General features: G+C 39.9%; 1 protein-coding gene across 1 annotated transcript in view; it reads left to right on the top strand.

Moving 5' to 3' along the window:
* The window catches only part of SYT16 (synaptotagmin 16), a 159,309-nt gene that overhangs the window by 124,146 nt on the left and 11,778 nt on the right, over positions 1–23,385 (top strand). The window contains 5 exon segments of the mRNA XM_073241696.1: positions 2,488–2,869; positions 2,872–2,927; positions 5,751–5,940; positions 19,257–19,478; positions 19,481–19,659. Coding sequence (XP_073097797.1) covers positions 2,488–2,869; positions 2,872–2,927; positions 5,751–5,940; positions 19,257–19,478; positions 19,481–19,566 — 936 coding nt within the window. The 3' untranslated portion in view covers positions 19,567–19,659.

Here is a 23,385-nt window from a genome sequence, read left to right as displayed (position 1 = left end):
TATAACTATGGTGAAAGGTTTGGGGAGAAGAAGGGAGATGTCATGGTTCAACATAAGGTGTGAGACTTTGAGCATTAATACTGGTAAATCCTGGACAGTCCTGGCTGGACATAGGATATTGAAAGCAGGGAGTCAGTTATTTAGCTTTTCAGAGCCTCCCCCATAAAATGAAGATATTATAATACCTACCTTGTTGGGTCAATGTGAATATTTTTAAAAGATAATGTTTCTTAGCTGGATGTCTCCAAAAAACAGAGCCTACTTTGTCAGCATGTGCAATCCCAGGGAAGAAGAACGAGGGACAAGGGGAGTGCGGCAGGAGAGAAGGCGTAGCCAGTGTGAGAAGGCATGATCGAGTTGGCCATGGCTAAGTGTGGCTCCTGGCTTCATCTGTGGGACCATCTTGGGAAGCTGTGTATACTACTTGAGGACATCTTGGGGAGAAAAGTTCACTGCATGGGGCATTAATCCACCACACACTCTGGACTTTATATACATGAGTGCCAAGCAGCATTCAGTAACCTTCCAAGCCTTGACATCAGTGGAGAGATCTGTGGTGGGAACTGAGAGTCACACTGCCTAGGCAGGAGGTAAGACTTGGTTGGGTTGTGCCAGGCGGTACCTGTGAGGGAGATGGAGGAAGAGGTGAGGCCAGGAAGGTCTGAAGTGTGTAAGAGTGGGCTTTTACAGTCTTTGAAGGGTTCAGTATGGTACCTGGCATAAAGGAGGACTTCATAGATGTTAGCCATTATTATTACTTTTGGACCAGTGAGCAACATACAGATGATCAAGGGTAGTCTGAAATAGGTGGGAGTTTTAACTGAAGACCGTGACTTGGTTTTTGAGTTGGCCTAACTCCATGGAGACTTGCTTCTAATATTATATCTACACTAGTCAGTTGTATTCAGAAGTCTCTATAGCAACCACTTTTATCACTTGAAACTAAGTCTCTCTGAATAGAAACACACAGGAACGCAAGCTCAGAGGGAAGGATGTAAGGAGCTTCCCTTATTTTGCAAGAAGCTTAAATCTTCTTGGCAGACTAATGTGAATCTTCAGAGAGAGGGCATTTATCAGATGTCTGTCATGTGTCAAGCCTTGCCTTTTCACAACAACCCTATGAAGTACGTACCATCCCCATTTTGCTATTGAGGAAAATAGAAAGTGGGAAGGAGTAAATAACTGGCCCAATATCATAGACGTGGCCAGTGTTAGCGTGGAAATTCCTGAGGGTGTCTCTTCCCAGAGCACCGCACACAATTTCACCTGAACTCTGCAAAAGTTTTGTCAATGAATGTGCACCTTTGAGGCATTTTTTAATTCTATTTTTTAAAATAAGTTTAAATTGGCAAAGTTTGATTTGCAATTATATAAATAACTGATTATATCTTATAATAAGAATCAAAACAGTTTAGTTTTGGGTAAGAATCATGCCTTTAGAGGAAAAATCAAATTATATTGAAATTCCTTATAGTGTTTTGGAAGGTAGTTCATTACAGTAAATGCAGTTCAGTTCATTTTCCTCAGTGAGGTCATCAGATCTGCCTGACTACAGATGAATTGCTATCTGAGCATAATATTTCAAGATAAAGGGGGGACATGTTTGAAAATAGTTAACACCAGTCCAGTGATGGGAATAGATATTTATGGAGTCTGTTCTGAGCCAGGTGTTTTTCTACATCTATTTAAACCTCACAACAGTACTCCATCAAGGAGGCATCTTAATGCTCATTTTTCAACTGGAGAAGATGGTCTATTTGTCCTGGGTCAAAAAGCTGATCAATGGTAGAGTTATGATTTCAACTCAGATGTTCTGTCCCCAGGTCCAGCACTGCTATTTGCTAAATGGCTGCTGGGTCTGCCTTCCTAGACCCTTGCTACTCAAAGAGTGATTTGAGGCCATCTGTAACATCCTTGCAACTGTCTGAAAAATGCACAATTTTAGACCCCACCCCAGTCCTACTGAATCAGAATCCCAGGGTGATTCAAGTCCACATGCAGATAGCAAATCTACCAAAGGATCACCTGCCTATGGCCCCTGTTTGGATTATTGTCCACAGGATGTCCTGGCCCATAGTAGAGCACCTACCAAGGCTTAGCCATTTCTCGTGGAGAATCCAGGAAAAGTTACCTCTTGGTAGTTGCATAGCTGGCTAATTTTAGACTTAGTGTCTCAGTTTGTTTCAATGATAGTGGCCAGTTGTGTTTTTGAAGAAGTGTATATGAAAACACCTCACAAAATAGATAAGCTTTGTTCATTCATTCCAAAGGCATTCATGAAGACTTACCATAATCCAGACACTGTACCTTACAAGAAGTCAGAATCTAATGTGATAAGCTAGTAAACAGTCCTTTCTAATGTATATGGATATGTGGTAGCACTCAAAAAGTATGAGGTTCTGAAGGAACACAGTGTGGTACCATCTTACCAAAATGCAATTGGGCATCATCACTTCCATTCCTAATCCTTTCCTCTGTCTGCAACAGGAACAGGATTGGGCCAATTTTCAGGTGCCATCTAGTGTCCTGAAGCCCATCTCCAAATGTGGTGACCTGGATGTCATCTTTGAATACAGAGCTGCCAGCCAGAAGCTCACAGTAACCATTGTGAGAGCACAGGGCCTCCCAGATAAAGACTGAAGTGGTGTCAACTCCTGGCAAGTTCACGTAGTGCTGCTGCTCAGTAAGAAACAGAGGGGCAGGACAAGCATATAGAGAGGACCCTACCCCTTCTTCAAGGAGAAGGTCACCTTTACCAGGTTGGAGTCCAGAGACGTGGCTGCCTGTGCCACCTGCTTCCGCCTGTACGCTGCCTGCAAGATGACCCACGAGAGAATGATGGGGGAGAAGCTGTTCTGCCTCAGCCACCTGTACCAGAAGGGGAAATGAAAGTGACTCTGGTTCTCGAGCCAAGAAGTAATGTCAATGTGAGTAGGTTAAATGGTGCTGCTAATGCCGCGGTGTGTTCGAGGACCTGGGATTGTCAGCTTTTAATTTAGTACATTCAGCTTGTGAATTCAAACACCTTAATTTAATTTTCCATTTGGCTCTCCTCATCCTTACAAGCCGTGATCTGTACTTCACGGTACAATGGGTTTTTCTTCTTCCCTATAACCTGATGGATGTATTCCTTGTTCATTTTTGGAAATGAAAGCAGCAGTGCAATGGAGGGCTTGGCCTTCCGATTAACTGTTAAGTGATCCTACCAGCTCCCCTGCCCTGTCACCAATATGCATTATGAAGATTCTCAAAGATGGCATGTTGAAGGTGGGGTCCTTAGTGGGTGTGCTTGAGTGGGCTTCAACAGCAGCCCTGAGCTCCACAGGGTCTGACCAGCTCTTCCTGGGTACCCCATTCTCTGCATCCCCCTGGGGTTTCAAGGAAAGATGACACCCTTGTTTATCTACTAGATGGGCAACCCACAATTGCCATGGGTGACATGTCACCTGGTGTGATGATCATCTTTAAAAAAACATGCAAAAATCAGGTATCTATCACGGGCCACTGGGCCAGTCAGTCAACCATTCAGGAAAGTTTACTGAGTGCTTCTTATATGTCAGTTACTGTACAGCCAAATGGGATGCAGGGGGTTGTGTCCACCCCAGGGAGCTTACAGCCTGGGGGAGGAGGGCGGCAGTGGCGCACCAGTGAGGCAAGGGGAGGGAGAATGACAGAGGCTGCTGCTCGGTTAGAAGGTTTGGAGAAAGTTTCTTTGAGTTGGTGATAAGACACAGACTCAAGGCATCAAGAGATCAAGACTGGTGGCACGTGGAGGACAAGGACTCCAGCCAGAGGGAGTGGCACCAGCAGACACAGGAGGTGGGCCTGAGCGTGTAGTTCTGATGGGGAGGAAAGGGGCCAAAAAGGCCAGAGTGCAATGGTGGGAGACCCAGCCACTTAACTTTTTGATACATGTCTCAAGATTAGTAGCTCCAGATTCAAAATCCTGATTTTTGCCTTCCTATCTGCAGTCTTCCCATCTTGGATAAAGGCAGTCTCATCCTTTAGTTGCTCCTGAAAAATCTTTTTAAGTCATTTGTGCCTTCTCCCCTTTCCACTGAAATCCTATCAGCTCTGCTTCAAAAGACTCCCAGAATGTGACTCTACCAAATCACTGAAACAGCCTCCCTGTGGTCTCTCTGCTTCTGCCTTTGCCCCCTCACAGACCATCCCCAACATGGGGGCCCAAATGAGCCCTTTAAAATGTAAGCCAGATCTTGTCTGATTGCTGCTCAAATCCCCCTTTTTTTCTCAAGTTTTGAGTAACGTATATCTGAAATCATGGAAAACAGAAACTACAGGAGGTCAAAAGGAATCTGCACAATAAAGTATGAGAATAGCTGTGATCACACCCATTTCTCTGTGCCTGGTCCTGTGCTATGTGCTGGGAGCACAGAGCTGAGTAGGGAAACTGAGCCAGTGTGAAACGACTTTGTAAGTAAAAATTCTTCCATCCACCAGGTATTTGTTGAGCAGAATTATATGCAGGCATTGGGCTATGCACTTAGACTGAGTGATTTAAAAGGATTCAGCATTTGATGGGAATAGCATGCTAAGCAGTAATAGTTGTCACAGAAGATGCTTCTGTAGAAGTGCAGGGGAGGAGGTGATCCTCACCCAAAACCAAGCAGATATTTCATTGTTGTACTGTCATCACCCAGATAGCAGGGGCTCTAAGCCACCTATCAAAACCAACTAGTCTTATATTTTACAAAGTGTATTCCATCAAGGTCCTAAGCTCCACAGAGATGTCCACAGCTTGGTAAACAGGATACTTTCCTACAGAAGTGAAGAATATTTCATTCCTTTTAATACATTTATATATTGGGGTTCCTGATAAGAGATTATAGGAAATGATTTCAGAGGTTGAGAGGAAAGGTTTGGACAAAGTCTGATGTACTTCTTTCTGGTGGTGTAGGTGGTGGCTCTGGGAGGCTGGCCGGCCAATTCCTTCTAGAGCTTCTTGAATGAGAGTCAACATCCTGATCTATTCTATCCTCCTCGTCCTAATGTGTCTAGTATATTAAGGTAGGTGCTCTGGAGAAGCACGTGTGTGAATAAATATAACAATGTGTGTCTCTTCCCTGCTCAGCTGGTGCCTGCAAGGTCTCTGAGATCCATAGTCCATGCATCAGCTTCCTTATCAAATAGCTGTAAAAGTACTCATTTTCAATGTGCTTGATTTCCTTAGGAGGAAAAATGTAGCATCTGGCATACTCTTAACAACCCTATAAAGCAGAGCTAGGGGCCAAATGTTCTATGCGGTAGTAGATGGCTAGTGGCCCTGTCTTTTCTAGTGAGGACACAATGCCTCCTGTATGGCTGCATTCATCAAGAAGCTGGCTGCAGAGAACAAAAACACAGCTCATGCCTGGAGTGGATGGGGATTCCATAGAAACATTTGAGCACAAATTACACAGGAGGGAAATTTGGTCTATATTAAATGTATTATTAGCTCTCCATGTTTCTTAGAGGGTTTGATTTACGCTAGTAATAACATCTTTGTCTGTTTCATCTTAGGAAATACTGAACGGAGACAACTCTTGAAACAAATATGTCAGCTAGTAATGCAGGGGTTCTCATCCATGACTGCGCTCCACAGGCCCATTATCATTCACACCAAGTGCGCTGTTAGTAATCTTTGGCAGCCATTGAGATTGGGCCACAATTTCACCAAACACAACGTCGGCTTTTGTCAGGGAGAGTAGTGCAGTGTGGGCCAATGGATTCTTTGTTTTGTTCCCCTCCAGAGTGGAGAGTCTCAGCTCAGCCCATCTGCAGTCTCTCACAGTCACAGTGCTTCACCCACACAGTCACTGGCTTATGGAGGGGCGCCAGAGCTGTTGGTGGGCCTGTCGTAAGGTGCCACAATTGGGCAATTATCTATGGAAATGATCAAAGGCAGCCATTTCTGAAACCTCGCTGTTAACGGAGTGCCTGGTAAGTTGATGTCTGTACCCCAACTCTCATTCTTCCAGGGGCAAGTAGGAGGCTGTGTCTGCTTTCATGTTAATTCTTTAACTTTTATAATAAAAATGATCTTGGTGTGACTGAGACAAGTTTTTATAAAATGATACTTCTGGATTTTTAAAGTACCTTTCTGTTTAATTAGATTGAAGACTACTTCAATACCTGGATGCATCCTGATGCAGAATTGGCTGGCCACTACATGTATATTGTTAAAAGGAAAAGAATAATGTCTTTTCAGGAACACAGTGTGTATGGGCAATTAAAATCTGCTAATAGATCCCAGCCCCTTTAAAGAGGGAGAACATAGGCGTTGGGGTGAGGCCGATCTGGGATCAAATTCCATCTCCACCTGCTTACCCACTAGCTTTGCTGTGAACCTGTACAATTTACCTTTCTTTTATGAATCTCAGTAGATTCATCTGGGACAAAGGGATATTAATAGTAGCTTCTTCATGAGGTATTTTGGGGCTTTAAATAAAATGATTTATGGAAAACATTTAGCATAGTGCCTAACACTTAGTGAGCATACAAGGAATGTATAAGAAATGGAGGAGGAAAAGCTGTGGCTGGACTTACCCGGGGAGCCAGCACTCTGGGATCACCACTAGAAAGGGGCCCAAGACACACTCCCAGAGCTGCAGTCCAAAGATTCAGGAAGCAAGAATAAAAATGCTGTGGCTACCAACTGCTTGAATCACTTCTTAATGCCCAAGAAGTCTGAGATTGAGCATTGGAATAAGGCTGCTAACAAATTAGCTCACCTGTAGTGATCTTGCCTGTCAGCAAAGACAGCTTTAAAAGGGTCAGGAAGATGGTGTCTGCCTCACTTCTACCTTCTGAATCCCATGTAAGTACATCTAATCAGAGGAACCTAATTTTTATCTAGAATTCTAGCTGCAAGAGAGTCTGAAAAATGTTGTTGAATGTCTAGCCTTTCAAGTACAGGAAGGTAAACCAGAAGTGGATAGAGTGGAGGGCAAGTGCGCCTGTCCACCACAAGCTCCCGGATCTTACGGAAATAAAGATGCAGCCAGAAGCAATGCAGTAGGCTGAGAGTGTCAATGGGGTCAGCAGCAGGTGAAAAGCCAGCTGAGCTGGTAGAGAAAAGTCAGAACAGTCCCCAAATCTGGGCTCTTAGTCTTTCACTGTGCTGCAGCTCACAAAGTCTCTGTTTGGTGGTCACTTGTTAGTCACTTGGGGTTAGAGCCACTGGAGCAAGTTAGCAAGGAAAGCTGAGCACTGTGGGTAACAGGAGAAGCCAGGTGCACGAGCCGTGTTCTCTGCCAATGCTCAGGACCAGGTTGAGAGCTATTTAAAATGCATAATAGGTGCTGATTATTAATTGTGCAGATAGAGTCTCTTTGCTAGATGCAGCTTTGTTTTTTAAACTAGCTCTGCATTTACTAAAGATCTAGATTTACTGCTTTCAGAGCTTTTGCCAGCCCCTTTGCCCTGTCCTCCTGAGATGCAATGAGATCTGACCAATTTTCTGGGAAGAACATGGTGGAGCTGCAGAGAATGATGGGGAAGTGGACCACACAGTCCTGACCTATTCCAGTCCAAGCTGGGGAGCTTTAATCTGTGTGCTGGGTGGTAGCAGGCAATGCAGGAGAGAAGGATGGTGTAGTGAATAAGAAAGCATCAGCTGGAGGCTGACCAACTGAAGTGTGAATTCAAGCTCTGCCACATACTAGCTATGAGTTACTAATCTTTTCTGGATCTCAGTTTCCTCCTCTATAAAATGGAGTCATAATAATGCCTAAGTTCAGGTTGGGATACCATATATAAAGCTAAGGATGGTACTAATGTATCTTTACACATTTCTATATAAGAGAAAATATACCAAAGAGGAAATTCTTGGAACAAATATGTAAACCTAGGATTGAATAAATCTAATATTGAATAGAAAAAAGTCCTACTTAAGAAATTGATTTTATTCCAGAAGTTTAAATCAATTTGGCATTTACTACATGATTTTTCATAGACATAAGTGTTGCGATTTAATTTAAATGTAACTGACAGGCCGTATCTTTGCAACCAAGGTAATAGAAGACAATGTTGCTATGCTGCTCTTCATTAAACCAGAAGCCCAGCAGTGAAGACAAAAGTTTTTTGTTTATGTAGAAGGCTGATCCTTTAGGAACAGCCAGTTAAATTAGGAGGGCTTGAGAAAATAGAAGGTTCCTTTGTGGAGATTCTAAAAGGGACCTTGAGGTACTTTGAAGGGCTTTAGAGGTTGACAGCATGAGTTCTTCGTTGTCTCACTTTGTGATGCCATGAGCCCGGCTTTGACTTAGCAGGCAAGCTTACGATACACTTTTAGTTTCCACATGGAAGAGAATGAGAGAGAAAGGATGAGGGCCAGAGGCTTGCTTCAGCGTCCGCCAGGAGGGAGCCACCCACCGGGGGAGAGGCTCCTGCAGGAACCTGTGTGTGCGAGGGTCAGAGAGCCTGGGCTTGAGACTCTTGGCTCAGGTGTAGTTCCCACCTCTGTAAAGAGGGGCCATCAGTCCCACCTTCACAGGGTCATGTGAAGAATGGTCCTTAGGGAAGCCCAAAGGAAAAAAGGTTGAACTTGAATACTGGGAATTTATCTTCTCAAAAATATTGAAGGTTCTAAATATTGCTAGAAACAGAGAGGCTGCAGATTAGAAGTGAGACTCTTTTGCCTCAAAAGATATCATGAAACAAAAGATAACTTTGAACTTGTCAATTTGATCCAGTCAGATGACTATTCTGAAGCTTTAAACTTTTCTTCCCAAGCAAGATAGAGGAGAGCTAGACAAATAGTAGATGAAGTTCCTATCCTCAGTTGGAGTCTTAGAAGAAAAAAGCCACCAAAACGTAAGCTTCTCTCCCCAAACTTCTGAGGTAAATCCTTGGGAGAGAGAGGGTTCTGTGAGAGGCAGTTTTGCTCTGATGGGCAGGAGCTGGTGGAAGCCTTCTTAGGGATATGAGTCTCCATGACATGCCACAGAATGGCTAAAACTAAAAAGGCTGATCCCACCAAATGTTGGTGAGGATGTGAACAGTATGTGGGAGAAGTGTAAAATGGAACACCCACTTTGGAGAAATGCCTGGCAATCTCTTATACAACAAAAAAAGAACATGCACTTAAATATGGCAGTTTATTCTTTAACATGTATCCGTAAGTCCAAAAAAAAAAAAAAGCCCTGCACAAGAACATTCAGAGCAGCTTTATTCATAATGGAAAAAATTACCAAGAGCCCTATGTCTCATGAATTAAAAAACTAATTAAGATATTTTTCTATAGTGGAATACTATTCAGCAAAAAAAGAGGAATGGAATTAATTGAGGCATTCAACAACATGGATGAACCTCCAAACATACTGATATACCTACTCCATGATTCCATTTGTATCAAGTTCTAAAATAGGTAAAACTCATCTATACTGGGGAAAAAAAAAAACAGAAGAGGGTTGCCTCAGGTTTGGTATTGATGTCAGGATGGACTGAGCAGGGACATGAGTATTCTGGGGACATATTCTATATTTTGATAAGAGTGTGAATTAAATGGATGTTTGCCTTTGTCAAAATTTACAAATGTTACTAGGTTTCGTGCATTTCACCTTATGTGAACTTTACCTTAAAATGGACAAGAATAATAAAAAATTGAACTCTAGTTAATGAAATGCATGCTGAAATGCTTAGGCATGAAGACCAATGATGACTACAGTTAAGATGGATTGATGGACAGATAGATGCATAGATATGTGAGAAAGCAAACTCTGCTCAGGCTACAACAAAAATACCATAGACTGGGCGGCTTAAACCACAGAAATTCATTTCTCACAGTTCTGGAGGCTGGGAGGTCCAAGATCAAGGTGGCAGTTGATTGGATTCCTGGTGAGAACCCTCTGGTTTGCAGACAGACACCTTGCTGTGTCCTCACATGTGGAAGAGAAATCATCTCTCTCATGTTTCTTCTTATAAGCACACTAATCCCATTCATGAGGGGTGCCCTCATGACCCAGTTACCTCCCAAAGGTCTCTCATCCAAATACCATCACATTGGGAATCAGGGCTTTAATATATGAATTTGGGGAGGATACATACATTCAGTCCATGACAGGAATGGAGCAAAATATAACAACTGAAGAATCTAGGTAATGGGTATATGGGTTTCTGCTGTATAATTTTACTTCAAGAAATTCTTTCCTCACCCCTCTTTTTCTTTCTTTCAGCTTTATGGTGAAAATGTCTATGGTAAAAATCACTGTGTCTTTTCCAATCATAGGTGGGCTAGGAAAGATAAAATAGGCTACTTGAAAATTACTGAAACTAGCCCAAATAACCTATTCAAAAACAACACATCAGTGAGGTAACAGCATGAACTGATTTTAGCCCAAGTCAGTAACAATGTGCCAAGCATCATTTCAGGCACTTTCAAGGAAATAGTTCATTTTCCGTGGTCAGTGTTCAAAAATATTGTTGTCATTGTTATTGTTAAGATGGTACAAACTGGTTTACAAATCTGCTGGCAAGGGAGAGTCTCCACATCTGTACATGGCGGATGCTCCAGGGGAAAAAGCAGCTTATACTGTGTGTGGACATCTGAAATCCTGATAAACATTTAAAAATGCTTTTGAGAAAGTTATCATCGGGAATTAGAAACATTTGATTATTTTTCAAATTTGGTTTCATGAGAAAGCACTTCACAAACAATTTAGCAGCTCTGTTCTGTTGTTTTCCTGGGCCTGTCTCCCAGTTACTGCATGGCCTCCACATTTGATTTAACCACTCGAATCTCATTTCCCTCCCTATTAAATGAGGTTAACAAGCTAATGTTACCCATACAAGTGCTATGTTAAAAAAAATTAGCCCTTCTGTTGGCACGTTCCCTTTCTCTATCTCCATCTCCACTATGTCTTCTTCGGCAGTGGGCTACTGCACTGTGTATATGTGTGTATGTACACACATGTAATAGTCCTCGTCAAAAACTACCATTGAGATGTTCCCTCCAGTTAGAAACAACATGTTCCCCAGCCTCTCAGCATGTGCATGATTAGCCACATGTGATAATTACATCCCAAATGCTAATACTTACAGCAGCAGCCTATTAACCTTGTTAGGCACTCACAATAGCAGAGACGAAAGGAAAGGAAAACAAAGCCAGTCAGGCTGCCTCGTGCTTAGTGTGAGGAACGCGTGGGATGCAGGGGATATGCTCTACAAATGGGGCGCCAGAACAAAAGGACTAAAGGAAAATGAACAGGAATAGGGCACACTACCTCCTTTAAAATTTTGTTCCGGTTTTCAGTTCAACATAGCAATTATTTATTAGCCACTGTGTATTCAGAATTATGGCCAGTTATTATGAAGATTTATTATATGCAGCACTAACTTACTGAGTGCATATGTGATATGCACTTAATATGCATACGTGACATTAACTTCCCCCATCACGTTTAGTCCTCACAACAGTATCAAAGTTATAGAAAATATAGTTACCATGATATATGAATTTTATCTCAATAAAGCTGTTTAAACAAACACAGTTAACTGCAGGAGAATGACAGTAAGGCTGAAGACAGATTTCCAACAGCAATGACAGAAGCCAGAGAACAAGGGGGGAATATCATCAAAGTCCTGAGAGAAAAACACTCTCAACTTAGTATTCTTTTTGAGTGAAGGAAAAATAAAGATATTAGCCACTAAGTTTGAAAGGGTTTATTGCTGAAAGAGCTAGTAACTGATGTATTTCAGGAAGAAAAACTGAACTCAGAAAGAAATATCAAACTGCAAAGATGCTAATGAACAAAAAGCTAATAAACATGTAGATAAATATAAGCATGTATAGACTACATAAAGCAAACACAGACACCACAGGAAAAATGACTAAGATTGGGAGAACAACAACAAGGGGGGAAATAAAATTATAGGCAGAAATAATATGAAGGATGGGAAGGAGAGAGGAAAATCAATTCTCATCAGGTCCTTAAGTTGCTTAAGAGGAGAGTAGTGATGTTGGTTAATCTTAGACATAAAATCCAGTGTTTGTGTTAAAATTTTAATTCAACTTTCAGGCCAATAGAAGGAATAAATTAGGATAAACCAAAGTCAATTAATCCAATAGAAAGCAGAAAGAAAAGATATTTAAAAGTATAGAAAATGCAGAATTGATAGAAAGCACAAGCCAAAACAATAAAAATAAGCCAAGATGTATCAGTGATCATAATAAATGTAAAGGGACTAAAACTTCTATGTAAAAGATGTGATTAATATCTCTTTTCTTCCTAGTCTCTCCCTGCCTCCTCTCCCCACGTCTTTTCACATATGCCCCACTTTATATTGGGCCCACTTCGCCTCCTGATGTGTAAGAGAAAAAATACTAATTGGCAACAAATTGGACTTAGCTCAGGAATAAAAGAATGATTTAACAGACAAATCTGCTAGTATAGTTCACCATATTCACTGATTTGTGAGAAAACATTATGCGTGTTTCTGTAAGTACAAAAGAAGCTGTTTATAAAATGCACTGTCCATTATTTATAAAAATAGCTCTTAGCAGATCAATAATAAAAGGTGTATTGGTGTAGGCTAGGCACTGATGCAATAAGAAATAAACTGCAGTCTTGGTGGTTTAACACAGCAAAGGTTTATTTTTCCCTTGCATTACAGTCTGAAGTGAGTCAGGTGATTCTCCACTAAGCCGTGACTAAGGCATGCAGGCTCTCTCCATTCAATGAGGCAATAACATTATATTAGAAATGTGACCTGCATTGTTATCATGGAAGGGGAAGACACAGCATCGGATGTTTCTTGCTTGGATGGGAGAGGTTGAATATAACCATGACTGAAAGTAGTATATCTCATTTCTCATATTCCATTTTTCAGAATTCAGTCACATGGCCCAGGCCACTCAAATACAGTATGAAGCCTATGTCCTTAATTTGATATTTCACCTGAGAAGGTGTACTGGGCATTTGTTGTTCAGATGCTTTTAAAATCCATCTCTTACTATATAGAGGTCTGGAAGCAGTCAGCTTTTGCAACCACAAAAGATCAGAATTGCAGTATTCTCACTTTTTTCCTTTCCTTTTTTCTTTTACACTGGTCACTTCTTTCCCAAGCTTACCTTTTGTTTCTCCCCACCCCCAAAATGAAGCCAATAGTGCTGAATACACACGTCTAAGATGATGTTTTTCAATCTGTTTCCCTAGAGCAACAGACTCATTAGGCATATGCTCTTCCTTCCAAGTTCTAGCAGATGGCAATTTTACCATCACAGAATATGGACTGTGCCTCTCCACTGTCAAGCCTCTGATATTAGTTTCTTCGTCACCTGGCACCCAGCTTCTAGGGCAGTGCCCACTGAATGTTTTTATTATGGGAACATCCTAGTTTGGATTACCAATTACTCTTATCAGTCAGATTTTGTCAGAAGGTTAGAAAATACTGTAGATATTTTGAGGCAGAAGTTATTATAGGATTTAAGCCTGGGAAGCCTGGGGAGTAAAAGTCAGGAGGGTGCTTTTCTGGAAATCCAGAAGTATAGATATCACAGGAAAGATGCCAATGTGGTGTGAGTTTTTGTGTGTACACAAAAAGGGTGATTGTCATAAGAGTGTTTGGACATGATGGGCAAAAACCCTAGTGTGCCTTCTGCAGATGCCCATGCATATGCCTGCAACTGGGCTTAGAGTTGTGACTCCCCTTTTTCTCTACTTCTCTATCTCAGACAAATAGTTTCCATTAGTGGATCCAAGTGGGATCTTACTGGCAAGAGATTGAGGGGAAAGAGCCTAGAAAGGTGGAAAATGGTGTTGACTAACAACTAATATGTGGTACAGAAGGGAACTTGCTTAACTTGATAATGGGCATTCTAAGAAAATTTACACTAACCATCATAATCTTGAAATCCCTTTAAAGTCAGGAAGAAAATAAGGATTCCCACTAGCATCACTCTTATTCAACATTAGACTGGAAGCTCAAGACAATTCAGCATAATAAGAAAAAGAAAACATTTAAAGCTTGAAAAGAAAAAACAAAACTGTCATTATTTATAGAAAACCTGATTGTCTTCATTAAGAAATGTATAAATTTTAACTACTAAAATATTTCTTATACAAAGTCAGTTGTTTTCTAATATATCAGGAATAGTTAGAGTTTTAAAATACCACTATTTACAACAATAACAAAATACCTCAAGTACCAAAGGATACCATTAATGAAAGATGAGTAAGAAAACTATGGAAAAAAATTACAAAACTTCTTGAAAGACACCAAAGAAAACAAAATAAATAAACCATGTTCATTGGTGAAAATATTCTATATTGTGAAAGCAACAACTTTTCCCAAATTAACCTATATATCAAGTACAATCCCAACCAAAATCCCCCATAGTTTTTTTTTGTTTTGGTTTATTTTGCTTTTTAAAAAAACAGAACTTGACAAGCTGATTCTAAAATTCATATGCAAGAGACAGTTAAACCAATCAAGAGCTTAATAACTAAAGTAGTTTTAAAAAAAATGATAGAAGGATTCTCCCTAGCAGATATCAAGACATATTATAAAATGAGGTTAATAAACATTATCAGGTTAGGGAAAGAGACTCAAGTCGGTCTTACAAATCTGACAGACTTTGTATTACAAATCAGTTGGTAGGAAATAGGCTACTTGATGAATAATGCTTCCCATATGTAAAAAGTAATTAGGTCCCTACCTTGCACCACATGCAAAGATCAGTTTCAGGTGGATTAAAGATCAAACATGAAAAAGAAATTCTTAAGACTCATAGAAGAAAATATAGGAGCTTATTGTGTTTGGGTAGGATTTCTTAAATAATTTTTCAAATACATCAACTGTAAAGGAAAACACTGATAAATCTGATTCTGCAAAAATTTACAGCATCTGTAAACAAGGCAAAGGGATAAATCACAGACAAAGAGGAGATATGAATACAAAATCATTTTGTATCTAGAATTTATAAAGAACCAGAATCCACTCCTAGGTATATACTAAAGAGTTTCTCAAATATTGGTACAATGCAAAATATAGAAAAATGTTTACTGAATTATTTTTCAGTTCTTGGTTATTATAAACAATTAAATGCCCATTAAGAGAATGAATAAGTGAGTTTGGTTTAGAAATACACTGGAACACTATACTGCAGTTAAAATAAATGAGTCACAGGTATATATCAATATATATCAAGATAGATAATATAAAAGCAATGTTGGATGAAAAAAGGTAAGTTTCTGGAAGACATACAGTAAAACGTTAAATACTTTTTTTAATGTGCAAACTACTGTTTGGATATCTTTATCAAATATATTTTTTGGATATCTTTGTCAAATCTACTTATGTAATGGAAGTCTAAAAACATACATGAAAATGATGAACTCCAAATCTAGGAGAGTAATTACCTTTAGTGAGAGAAGAGACCCAAAAGGATCAAGGAAGGATACTTAAGGGTCTTCCATTTTAGTATTTTATTTCCTAAAAAATCAAACAAAAAGTGAAAAGATCAATAGTAATCTTGACAAATGCTAAATATCACAAGTCTGTGTGGTAGGTATTTGGGTATTGTAGTATTATTCTCTGTTCTCTTATGTATGCTTTGTATGTTTAAAGTATTTTGTAATTAATTACTAATTTAAAGGGAAGGGAGGTTAAATGACTGTGGATAAAATGAAAGTTCCTGTGGCCAGGATTCTCACCTGGCCCTGGTTGGCTGGCTCACTACACAGGTGTGGGCAATATGTCATTATTAAATCTATATAAAGAGCTCTGCCCAGTGCTCTGGGTGAGACAGTGGCACGGCTGCAAGGCTGCAGGAGAGCAGAGCAGAGGCTGGGGTGGTGGCAGTTCCGAGGTCAGAGACTGAGATGTCTGTGCCGGCAAAGAAGCCCCGAGGCAGAGACTGGCTTGCTGCATGCAGACTTGCTCTGAGTGGACAGGATTCTGGTGATTGACCTGCCATGCTGGAAATAAAGTTGGGTATAACCCTTTCACCCCAAGAACTTTCTACTGTCATTTCACCCCAAGAACTTTCTACTGTCATTTCTTTGGTCACATTGAATCCATAATGAACTTGCCCGGAGCTGAAATCTGTTGGCAATACAATGACCAAGTTCCTTTCCCTTGCCCAGAGAATCATGGTGGCCCCACCCTATCTGAGACTGAGTATTTAGTCTGGTTGGTACAACAACCTGCTGCAAATGGGCAGGTGATTGTTTGAGCTATATAAATAACTGCTGTGGTATCATGCTGTTTCTTTGGAAAACTGACTTCTGAGTTCTGAAAGACAGACTTTTGTGCTATTATAAATTGGGGATTGTGTTCTGGTAAAATGTTACCGTTCTTGGTACATGTCATATCTTCCTTTATGGAAAAAAAGACAAGTGACTGGTAAAGCCATTAAAATGGCTGAGTCAGATGAGTAGATTCTGGGACAATGAAGGGATTATGACCCATTCAGCCTTTAGATAGTATTTGTGAGTTACGAGGGACACTGGGTGGCATTCCAGATCACTTCCAGAAGATGAAATATTGCTCAGGGTTGTTTTGTAGCAAGTATTATCAAGGCCAAAGAATTAAAAGAGCTCAGTTAACTCAGTTAAGTTATATATTTATTGACCCCTCCTCTTTCCATTTTGACTGGTGCTCATCAGAATAAGTCAATGAACCCCAAAACACCTGTGTCATACTTCCCCCTATTTCTTACAAGTAGGATTTCCTGGACACAGCCTTTGCTCTGCATGCTAAAAAGTAAGTACATTATTACTGCTGATAGAAGGTTCCCTTTTGAGCTGGAACAATTGTAACATCTCCCTTCTTTTGGCCACCTGTCCTCAGACTGGACTGTTTATAAAATGATTACTTTCCCTTTTTTTTTCACACACTTACACTTCAGCTTCAGAGATGATGGTTTGGTAGTAAATGGCCTTTCTGGTAATTAGAAAATGATCTTGGAACAGGACAAAGCTTGAAATTGCTCTTTGTAAGAGAAGCTGGTCTTTGTTTGCAAGATTAACTCAATTCCCACAGCCATAACTGGCGGCAGAATTGCCAAAGTCGTTTGGTGACTGAACTGAACTTTTCCTACAAGAATCATGAAGCTGTACAGCTGTGGAAACGCAAATTCACTCCCCCATTGTCGATTTCCTGACAGCTTTTTCTGTAGAGCAGTTTGAAGAGCGGAGAGCCCTGTTTCTGAGACAGAGAAGTGTTTTCACACCTGAAGTGTAATTTCACACCTTGTGTTTCTCAGCAGATAAGTGCATAAAATAACACATCAAACCGGAATAGAAAAAGATCAACATAGAAAGAAAACTGCAGGTTGTAATTTGTTTCCCATCTTACAAAGCTCTTGCAGGGAACAGTAAATTACAGAGATCTGGGTTTACAGTTTTAAAAGTTTGACTGGTTGTTAGGTAGAGAAGTGAGCAGTAAACACTAATCAGCTTTCAGCTGCTTTGAACAGAATGTACAGAGTGATAAAAATCTAGAAACACCCTAACATTTTGATTCTTTTAAAGAGTGGGACATGTATAAGTGGCAGAAACTAGTTAGGAGAGAGTCAAGAAATTGATAATTAAATGATTTTAATAAAAGTATGATTTTCTTAGGAGATAATTGATTTGTAATTACCCATTCAGGAATTTTAGCAAAAGTAGTAGACTACATTAGCAAAATTTGTATAATTTCTTTCCTTCTTATAAATGATTTAACATATGTTGGTCACCATTATATAGCATTCTAGGGCAGGGATTTTAAAACTAGGAGTTTAGCTTTATTTTGCAAGTTTGAAAACATGCAACCAAAAGAAAAAGAGTTGAACCTCTGGATAGTCTTGAACATTCATGACAACATATTTAATATTTATGGAATGTCTACCACATGTTCAATACTAGGCCAGGCATCAGAGGCACAGTGGTAAGTAAGGCAGGTCCTCTTTCTGCTACTGGGGAGCTGACAGTCTTGCAGATGAGTAAAAAGGCAATGATAATACTGGGCGATAAGTGCTGAGAGAGACTAAAACTCTATTTTGATGGAGCCCACAGAAGGGCTATCAGAACCAGGGCTGGTCAGGGTAAGGAAAGGTGGTCAGCAAAGATTCCTGAAAAAAGTGTCCACATTGAACTAATGAATACAAGTCATGGGAAGCTTAGTATCCTTTGGGATATCAGCTCATACAACTTGTAAGTGAGAAAGAGAGCAGGGTGGGTTGGAGGCGTGAAGGGAGTTCACCGTGGTGGGAATACAGGGTATAGAGGCAACTGGTGCACAATGAAACTGGAGGTTAAAAGGGTCAGTGTATGTATTCTAGACCAAGACATTTAATTATTATCCTGAGACTACTAGGAAGTATTGAAGTTTTAGTCTTTGTTTACTGGCAATAGCAACACAGCCATACCTGCACATCACAAAGATCCTGTGGCTGTGGGGCTGGGCAGTCAGTGGCTGGAGATCAGAGAGGGGACATGCAGTAGAGCAGGTGAGAGATGTTGGTGATCAGTCACACTGCTAAATCAGTGGCATTGGGGATGGAAAGAAATGGGTGGGTTTGGGAGCTACTTAGGAAGTAGGATCAACAGAATTTGGTGACTGATTGGCTGGACAAGGGGTGAGGAAGCCAGTCTTGTCAAAAATATATTCCTGATTTCCAATTTGGATAATTTAGTGCATGATGATCCCATTTATAGAGAGGAGGGCAGCTGGAGCAGTGAGAGTTGGGGACATGATGGGTGTGAAATGAGTGTGGGATGTCCATGAGGAGAAATGGGGTACTCGCCTGCATCTTGCTCTTGGGAGAGTAGTCTAGGCCTGAGACACAGGTTTGCTAGTTGCCACTGGGTGGGTGAGATGGTCCAAAGAATATGCAGAGAGTGAGAAGGGACTCTTTAATGTAGCATCAAACAGTATTTTGACTGGAAAGAAAAACACATATAGAATAAAAGATATATATATATATATATATATATATATATATAGTTACATAAATAAAATGTGGATGAAGACCTATGTGTCCACTGTGTAAATGCCTAGGCACATGAACAACCCTGCACACCGAGAGCTTCTAATGAACATGAGCAAGGTGCCTGACAGTGGGCTTCATGAAACTTTAAGCCTGGAAGGTAATAATAACCCCCCTTCCTTAACAATTCATGTAAGTAGTGTTAGCCCTACAGCACGTACCAGGCCTCAGGATGCTGGCCAGCATGTTGAAAGGAAAAATTTGCAGCCCATGTAAATACTCCAACTAAATTAAGCAGAACAGAAAACACTGATGTTTCCTCATTTCCACTGTTTTTTCTTAGATGCATACGGAAAGCTCTTTCTCCTCAGTTCTGTGGGTCAAGAGATGTCCCGTGGCAAGATGTCCATGCGTAGGCAGCCTAATCCTGTTTATAAAGAGACCTTTGTGTTCCAGGTGGCCCTCTTTCAGCTCTCTGATGTCATGTTGACGATTTCTGTCTGTAACAGGTGTACTATGAAGCGTAAAGACATGATTGGTTGGATTGCTCTGGGCCAAACCAGTAGCAGGAGGAGGAGCGAGACCGCTGGAAGGAAATGAAGGAGACCAAAGACCAGCAGACCTGCAGATGGCACACGTTGCTCGAATCCTAGGTTCCCAGCAGGCGTCTGTGGAATGTGTATCCACCCTGGCGACCCTGGTGACTGCTGACACTAAGTCAGTGAATGGCGGGAGGCTTTTTAAAGGTAGGCTTTCTGATAGGGATTGAAGCATATCACCCTAGGACATTCTGGGGGTGGGGGAGGATCTTTGGGTTTCTCGAAGGTTTGACCTGTGTTTAAATATTGTAATTTTAAAAGACCGTAACAGTCACGTTGTACTTAATGGAAAATGTTTTGTACTTGAGACCAGTGATGCTAATTTGTGTTAATATGTTCAGGCTATAGAATGAAGCTTCTCCTGCTCCCCTTGTTTGCTTGAAGACTAACCTGAGATTGCAAAGGAAGCTGCTAAATATTGCTATGTATAACCACTTATGTGTATGAATCAGAATTTTCTTAATATGGTGCAAAAAACTCCAAAATACAGAAATGAATCAGATGCCAAGGCTCATAAAAGAATGTAACTATCACCCAAAATCCCCTATTTCATGTGTTTCTTTATATCAAAAAACCCCCTCATTTATTTACCTAACAAATAAGTATTAGAAACTTGAACTTATAAAGCAAATTTATATTCATTAAATACCTCTCTTTATTTCACTTATATATTGTGTTTTCTTATGAGATTGGTTAGATGATTCATTTTGAAGCTGAAGAAGTGTTCAAAAACTCTTGTCCTTTTAATGTGTAAGATTTCCACTTGTAATTTTCAAGGTTTTTATGCTGTTTTTCTCATCTAATAAATTCTTATAGAATGGGAATAAAACAAACAAAAACCCATTTAAGTGATTGATTTATTGATTTTTCTGTATCTCGTGTTTTCCTTTTAGATCGTACTTTTTCTATATTCAGTGATATATATATATATATTACATATATACTGTATCTTATAATATTTTTATTGTATGCCCACATGTAAACCATTTTCTTTTTTTATGGAGTATTTTCTATCATTAGAGCATAGTAAATTGTATACAATGAGTCTCTAATAAGTGCTGACTTGATTGACTCTTAGAAGTGGACATATTATAACACCGTGAATGAAGAAATGGTTTCAGCTTGTATGAAATAACTTTTTCTTTGAGCATTTGAAGTGCCTATAATTGTCATTTTTCATGGTATTCACAGCAGCATATATTAGTCACTCCATGCATTCTGGGCACATGCCATTCAGAACACTGATCTTGTATGATTATGAGCATGAAATTTTACTTCTGATTTTTACATATTTTTTCAGTGCACATTTATTTTTCTTTTGTTTATATCTGAGTCCTTATTTTCAGTTAGTTTCAATTCGCAGTAATGAAAAAAGTAAAGGACTGTGTGTATATGTTACATTATGCCTAATGTGCAGCTCTTCTGAGCAATTAATTGCTCAGTCACTTATTTTTAACTTTTATGTTTCATTGTTGACTTCTTGACTGTCTGTGGGAAGAGTGATAGCTAGTGATGGATGTATATAGTTAAAAACACATAACTCCTCCTCAGCTCTACATTTTGACAGATTGTAACTCAGGCTTTAACACTTGAAGAGCATATTTATTCCTTATAGTGCAGTGTGTCATGGTTATCTTGACTAGGGCATAGGATAACTCTACTACAATTTCAAGCTCCAGCTTTTGAAAGAGGTGATTTCATATGGAAGAATCTGAATTAGCAAAAGAAAGTAATATCTTAATCTTTGCAGGCTGTAGGAGTTTCATATATGATGGTGCTCAGTATTGGGAAGACATAGTAAAACCATGCTCGTGTGGGTTTTTACCCTACCTTTCTTTGGAAGACCTCAGAGTGCTTGTACATTATATCCATTAACTGCTGAGTGGTCTTGGCAGTGTGGCTGTGTCATTGAGTAGAACTGAGTGCAATTGATTGAGGAGCAGCACAGAGAATTGGCTTTTCATATCCCTTCTTCTATTTACGCGCTTGTGTTTAAAGGGAAGTAGAGCTGCCTTGTTATGCTTTCCTTTATGCAGTAACATAAAAGCAGTATTCACTTTAAGATTTACATTTGAAAAACCTGCATATATTGTACAGGCAGTCCTGGATTTCTCCCCTTCATATGTTCCCTAAGTTTGGCTGCACCCCTAGTCTTGTGGTGCCCAATAATCACCTATACTTCATTTTCTGTTGCCTTCATCCTCTCATTTTAAAGGTTTTCTGTTGGTGTGGTGAAGATATCCTTGTGTGTTTGATCTGCTTTCTAATAGTCTGTTTATGATATAGTTATAGGAATGTGCAACATTTTAAGGGAAGGAATGCCTGAAAAGCTTTTCTGATCTTTATAATTTTGCTATGTTGGTACTACTCATCATGTAGGATACATGCCCATCTTGAATATATAGCCATATTCACCAGAAAGCTGATTGCATAAATATAAAATGCTAATGACAAGATACATTAAGATATGAGGCTGAATTTTTTCACACTGGTTTGAGATTCTGGTTTAGTAATATCTTTTGGTTTTGTGCACTTAAACTCCCTTATTTTCTTGGCAAAGTCTAGACACAATGCACTTAACATGGCTTTCACTCGAGCTTTTACATCTGCAGTTGCTTTTCAGAGGAGTTATGAAAGATAATTCATTGGTTCTGCAGTGAGAAAGCTGCTGTTGCCTGTTTTATCTAGCTAATAATTAACATCTCATAGGGACATTTGCAATCCAAGAAGCACTGGAATTTGTTGCATGAGCAGTTCTTTCCATGATTTTTCCTGAAGAGGATGCTTTTTAAATAATTCTGTAGAGTATAAATGATGCACTAGGTTGATGGAAATCTGCTTTATAGCATGTCTTCTTACAGGGCCTGAGTTTACACTGACCTGAGAAGTACTGGTTTCATCAAACCGGGCAGTGGCCCTTGTGCTCCCTCTTCCCCTCTGACCATTGTTGAATTTTTAAACGGGCCATTCAGCAGGCAGCCAAGCATCCTCTCACTTCTCTCCTTCACTGGCTCCAGGGTGACGCACAGTTGTTTTAGACCCTGTTTTTGCTGATGTTGCATAACTGTGGGGGGAGGTCTTGCCTTCCTTAACAAAGGAAGAATTTGTAATGCCTTTGGCTATATTATACTCGGCCTTCCACCTGCACAAAGTTTGAGAAAGAATCCTCACCATGATTGCAAGGGGAATAGAGAGGATGGCACTGTGCTGTCCTGCGCTTTAGGCACTGTGAACTCCACCCCTCCTTCCGAGACTTTCATCTCAGACGTGGACATTCTCCATAGTGCTAGGTGCTATAGTGAACCTGACACATGCCCTATGCCTTTGTAGCATGTAGCTCTCACAGTATTTTACAAATTGTTCACATGCCTCAGCCAGTCACTGTACTTTCCATCCTGGCTGTACTAGATGAGTCTTATCTGAAAGCCAAAACTCTTCTTTTTTCAAGTAAAACATTATTTAAGTTGCAACTGCCATCAGGTCAAATGAAAGTGCTTCTCTGATGGCCACTGAGTTTATTAAGTTGATGTTTTAGCGTATCCATTGAGCTGTGAGTTTCCCAAAAGCCTAGCTATCCTTTTACAGCAGAAGACTTAGTATATTAAGATCAGAAAAGTTGAGTAGGAATTATTTGTAGATGACATAAGACCAAATGGAGACATATCTTTAAGGATAAAGATACAGGACAAGAAAGCACTGTGTATCTCCTCTTACCCTTGAGAAAACTGTAGCAGAACTATAAAAACAATCATAAAGCATGTATATGGAAGAATTAAAGAATAAAAAATATGCTAGGTACCTTCAATATTATATTAAAGAAGAGTAAACCAAAGACGTTTCAGGTTAACTATCACTTTTTCACAAGTTGTGGAA

The sequence above is a fragment of the Manis javanica genome, chromosome 8, assembly GCF_040802235.1.
Source record: "Manis javanica isolate MJ-LG chromosome 8, MJ_LKY, whole genome shotgun sequence".
NCBI lineage: Eukaryota > Metazoa > Chordata > Mammalia > Pholidota > Manidae > Manis > Manis javanica.
The sequence above is the reverse complement of the archived record's forward strand: the minus strand, read 5'-3'. Positions and strand labels throughout refer to the sequence as shown.